Genomic DNA, 6000 nt, shown 5'->3' with positions numbered 1-6000 from the left:
ATCAAACATTCCTGTGCTCTTTATTTGCTCCTCGAGCTAACAATAGCTCCACCACCTGAAAAGAAATAGAAAAAAATATGTTTTCTTATGGAGAGACAAATTATCAAAGTGTGTATTTTTAAATTTCTTTTTCTGGTATACTGTACAACAAAAGAAGGGGAAAGTTCTTCCTCCATGCTCTGCACAAAACCAGCCTGATAGCAGGAGGTCTTGGAAGCCAACAAAGAAATACCTACTCAAGTAAAATCCATGTAGAAATCTACTAAAATGGTATAGTGTGTTCATGAGAGGTCTGGATTGCAAATGTTGTGACATGTTTTGGAAATCAATATTTGTTATTTCACCACAAAGCAGTAAAACAGAGTAACATGGAACAAGATTGTTTCATATTATACGTGTGAATGTATTTAACACATTTTTAAACGTTTCAATCAGTAAATATTTTAAAAACATGGAATAAAAGGTACTATATTTTCACAACATTATGAAAATTTTCTAACACAACATTGAAAAACCTTATATACATTTACTACCTAGATTTTAGGTCCCATCTACTGGCAGAATTTCCGGGTGAATGGTTTTGTAAGAAATTGTCAGGCTATTCTTAAAGTGGTTGTACTATGTACACTCCCTTCAATAATGCATGAGTTCTAGTAGCATGAGTCTTGGCAACATTTGTTATTGCTAGTCTTCCATTCTAGCCATTCTAGCGGATGTGTAGTTGTATCCCACTGGATCTTAATTGCATTTCCTGAAACTAAAAATATTTAGCATTTATTTAAGTACTGATTGGCCACTCATAAATCATTGTCCACTATGCCATTTAATGCCTAAACAATCCTTTGACACAATATTCATTTTCATTTTATAAATAAGATATAGAGAAGTCAAGACTAGCTCAAGATCATAGCTCTTATCCCTGCTCTTACTAGTAATAATATATCCTAAAATACTAACTGGCAAATAATGAATGTTAATGAACAGTGCATTATCTTGCATCTCAGGAAAGCTATGTCCAATTTTAGATATCACATTCTTTCCATCACTTTTTGCTTTCAGAGCAAGTAAGACTAGGTTGCCTATGGTGACAAGGTTATAAAAACAAGAAAAAATATGGCATTAGGCTATTTTATAAACAGTATAGTAGAAAACTCTAATCAAATTTCTCAAGTTTCCTCAATGCCATTATATTTTCTCAATTCTTTTAGAGAACTGTTCTGCTCCCCAAACATCCAATATACAACAAAATGTATGATTTTATAGTAAAATGACTTTCCAACATTTTATTAATCACTTGAAAATACTTACCTGTTCTATTGACACCAAATTAAAGTAACGAAGTGTGTATAGGCAAAATTATTACCCTAACATACTTCTACAATTGTCATAACCTAATCTGTTACATTTTAACAAAAATACATAATTTATAAAAATTACAGTGTCCTATTGGCTTTAATATTACTTTTAAATAAAGAAAATCAACTAATTTCTTCTTGACTCAATATTGAAAAAATTTGTTCCTATATAAAGCAAGTTTTTTCAAGCTAAATAATGATTGACAATTTCAGTCAAGGTAAAATTTTGCTTTCCGGGATTTATGGGGATTTTTACTTTTTCTGGAATAGTAGAAATAATTTATCAAATTAAGTAGTTTATTTTTCACTATCTTAATATTTGGCTTATAATACTTTTAACCTATCTATTGCCCCTACTATGAATTACAGAAGAAAAAGTGACACAAGTAGAAGAAACCAAACAGTAGGCACAGGCCACGCTCCTTGTCTCTTGCGTGGAGTATTCTAGTAATAAGTGTATCTAACTATCCATGCATTAATATCTACTCCAAATATAAGGGAACAAAAATTACAAAAAAAAATGCCTATATTATCACTCTTAATAGATTTCAGTTCTTTTTAATTTATAAAATGAAGGATCACCAAGCCCTATCTTCCCACACTTACGTAATCTTATTAGATTTCTCATTCTTTTGCATAGGAATTATTATATATCTTAAAATTGTTTATTTACTAGTTTATTTTAAAAATCTAGTGGGTTTAACTAACTCGAGTTCAATATAACCTTATGTGCTATGACTGGAGGGAACTGAGGGAAAAAGCTAGTTTAAGATGCTCAAACAGGAGGTAACAGTTCCCCAGTTTGCTTGTCAGAATACCTTTACATATAATATTTCAAGAGGGATACTGACATAAAGGGTGAAATAATCATGATGGTGAAGGGATTGGAAAAAGTATTCTTGGGCTAATAACCGAAACAGGACTTGTTTCACACAAAGAATAGGTGACTTCAGGAAAAAAAAAATCCGAAGATAGAAAAGGGTATAAACCTCTATTTGTTTAAAGAACAAAACTATGGACTGTGGGGACACAAAAAAGGCATACTTCAGCTTGATAAATAGGAAAACCTTAGAAAAGAAAAAGAGAAAAAACATTTTAAAGCTGAGTAAGACACTGATCTGAAACACTTAAGGTGCTTTCTAAATCTAAGATTCAATAATTCCTTGATAGAGAAGGGAATCTATGGAGACAACACATCTGGTTTATATCCCCTGTACAAAGGACTGAATTTGAAAAAAAAAAAAAAAAAAAATAGGTGATCTAGCTGATTATAAAATGTCACAAGATACATAAGTGAGTGTAAAGTTATATTTCTAGGGCCTGGCTAATCTCTGTCAGTTGTTCTAGTTTCCTTAAAAAAACAAAAGGTCATATAATCTTACCATCTTATCTGAGAACCTTTCCTCCAGAGTTGAGAAACGGTGGGGAAAAATCAAAGCAAGACAAGAGTTCTCAAAACACATAAAAATTGAATATTCTTAATTCCCTACTAATCTTATAGACAGCAACAGAGACTGGGATTAAGTACCTTATGCCATGTACTATAGGGCTGGCAAAGATGAGTGAATATAGGCCCTGTACATTAGGAACTTACTGATTTGACTTGCAATAATCTTTCTCCTACCCTAAATGCATGGCGCAGTACTACTTTTAGATAAGCAGGATTCTAAACAATGTGTGATTTTTCTGGCAAGACAGCTTATGCTAACAAAGATACTCATCTTTTTGTTAGTAAATAATAGTTTCAGCTATTGTGAAAAATCTAAACGTAAAAGCATTGTTCTGATAGAAAAAATAATATAAGTGAAAGTACACATTTGCTAAACAGACAGAGAAAAACAATTACACTAAGGGGAAACATTACCTCCTGTCTTCCCCCAGAACAGGCCAAGGAGAGTGGTGTGTCCTTGGTTCTTTCTGACTGAGCTTCAATGTCTGCACCATTGTCCAGCAATATTTCCACAACACCAACATGACCAGCTGTGGCAGCCAAAATGAGTGGAGTAAAACCTGGAGAAAAATAATGGTCTTCTCACTACATGCTAAGGCAAAAGAACAAAATATCTAACCTTCAAAATAGGACTAAGAAATAATGTTCCTAAATAAATATTTTGACCATTATTCCAAAAAATAAAACAAAAGTGGCCCTACCTTTCTTGTCTCGGTGCTCTATACTAGCTCCTCTCTCTAGCAGTGTCTGTACCAGTTCCTCGTGGCCACCAGCACAGGCAAGTGTTAGCGCCGTGTCATGATTACTCTCAGTCTATAAGAAATTATTTTTTGGTTAGTTTATTAAATAACTTAAGATGTTAATATCAAATACGTAATATGCAAACATACCAAATACACACAAATACATATGTACCACTCTATAATATCAAACATTTGAAAAGCAAGGTTTACGGACAGGCGCAGTGGCTCATGCCTGTAATCCCAGCACTTTGAGAGGGCCTAGGCAGGCGGATCACGAGGTCAAGAGATCGAGACCACCCTGGTCAACAGGGTGAAACCCCATCTCGACTAAAAATACAAAAATTAGCCAGGCGTGGTGGCGCGTGCCTGTAGTCCCAGCTTCTTCGGAGGCTGAGGCAGAAGAATCGCTTGAACCTGGGAGGCAGAGGTTGCAGTGAACCAAGATCACGCCACTGGACTCCAGCCTGGGTGACAGAGCGAGACTCCATCTCAAAAAAAAAAAAAAAAAACAAAAAAAGAAAAGAAAAGCAAGGTTTACTTGTTTCCATATTAGTAGCCAACTTGTGAGTTTTTTTAAAAAGACTACAAGCATCAAGGAAAATAAAGTATGACTTTCAATCACGCGGGTGAAAGAAATACTGTGGATTAACTTTTGCTTTCAGCCATTAATGGAGAAACATAGATCAGATTTATTTTCCTATTTCAAATAACTAAAAAAGAAAAAAAAAAAACTCTTTGAAACGATGGTATTTAGACAGGCAGTGCAGAACAGTGATCCCTGAAGACAGAAATGATTAACCCAACTTACTGCCTGGGGAGTTTCCAGGCTATAGTGTGCAGGGAGCAAGTATCCAAACAGAGCCTGGCAGTCTCCCCAACTTGAGAAAACAGAATTTGGAGAGGTCAAGGTGGCTAGAATTCATGGAGCAGATTATTGAAGATGAGAGTACTGCGGAGACGGTACTCTGGAGATGTGCAGAGGATTCCCCTCAAACCTTCAGCTGAGTTTTGATCAGTCCATGTGCATGAGGAAATTATCCGAGGCCAGGGAAGGACCACCAGAGAGAGTCAGGCTGAATAATACCCAGGGCTCACATGGGGCCAGGAATAGTTTGGTTCCCACCAGCCAGAGTAGAAAGACCTCAAAACACACAGGATGTCAAGTAGAATCCTCAGTAGTAGGGTCAAATTAGCAGTTGTGGACCCACCTAACAAACTGAAAAGTAGGCCTTGAAATTAAAAAAAAAATTGTTTCCAAGTAACTTAGCTGTGTTTGAGAACAAAGCTCCAAAATACTTAAAGGAACAAAACATCCAAAATATACTGTGTATTTTGAAAAACTATTATAATAAGACATGACACCATCTACATATGGTTTGCTTCTGCCTTCTGCTAATGATAATGACCAACACTAGATCTACCAGTGTTCATATTCTGTTATAGTTTCAATGCTAACCTAGCGAACTATCTAATTTCTCATACTTTTATTTTTTATTTTATTTTATATTTTTGAGATGAAGTCTCGCTCTGTCACCCAGGCTGGAGTGCAGTGGTGTGATCTCAGCTGTCTGCAATCTCTGCCTCCTGGATTCACTCAATTCTCCCTGCCTCAGCCTCCTGAGTAGCTGGGTTTACATGCATCTGCCACCATGCCCAGCTAGATACCTTTAGTACTCTACAAGCAACACATGACTATTAGCATTTGAAATATGGTTAGTGTAACAGAGGAACTGAATTTTAAATTGTATTTAACTTTAATTTAAATTTAATAACTGATACTCAATTTGGTTCTTGGAAAACTTAGGATGTCTCAATTTGAGTCAATGAATCTACTTTTCAACTGTACATTTAATCAAATCTAGATACAAACTGAGTATTTCCAATGAAATCCAAATTTAGATATACTTTAAGTAGGGTGACAAATCTGGGACTGAAGGGGTTTCTGGGAGAAGGACTTTTGGTGCTAAAACAGGAAAGTCTCAGGAAAACCAAAATGATTTGATCACTCCAGCTATAAGTGTAACATGCTCACCAAGTTTTGAAGACTTTTAGTATGAAAAAAAATGTAAATTATCTCAGCAATTGTGGTGTATTGATTATATGACATGTTAAAACAATATTTGGATATATTAAGTTAAATAAAATATTTTAAAATTCATCCCATTTGTTTCTTTTCACATTTTTTAATGAGACTACTAGATAATTTAAAATTACAAACGTGTCTCATCTTATTTTTCAACTGGACAGTGTTGCTCTGAGCATTTCCCTCACTTTCCCATACATATCTCTATTATAGTACTTATCACCAATCTGCCTTATATATTTATCACCCACAGAGACTATAAATCCTGGGAGGTAAAGAATATGTCTTATCCATGTTTGTATTTTCTACCTGTAAGTGATGCACTACTTAGGAAATAATAGATGATAGTTAAGCAAAATAAATGGCAAA

The 6000-nt window shown here is 34.8% G+C and overlaps 1 protein-coding gene across 1 annotated transcript in view; it reads right to left on the bottom strand.

Annotated features, from left to right (window-relative positions):
• Window positions 1-3215: 3215 nt before the first annotated feature.
• The window catches only part of LOC115893861 (ankyrin repeat domain-containing protein 17-like), a 135400-nt gene continuing 132615 nt past the window's right edge, over window positions 3216-6000 (bottom strand). The window contains 4 exon segments of the mRNA XM_030919086.1: window positions 3216-3292; window positions 3295-3336; window positions 3339-3365; window positions 3507-3618. Of these exon segments, the coding sequence (XP_030774946.1) occupies window positions 3216-3292; window positions 3295-3336; window positions 3339-3365; window positions 3507-3618 (258 nt within the window).

This window comes from Rhinopithecus roxellana, chromosome 2, assembly GCF_007565055.1.
Source record: "Rhinopithecus roxellana isolate Shanxi Qingling chromosome 2, ASM756505v1, whole genome shotgun sequence".
Classification (NCBI taxonomy): domain Eukaryota; kingdom Metazoa; phylum Chordata; class Mammalia; order Primates; family Cercopithecidae; genus Rhinopithecus; species Rhinopithecus roxellana.
The sequence above is the reverse complement of the archived record's forward strand: the minus strand, read 5'-3'. Positions and strand labels throughout refer to the sequence as shown.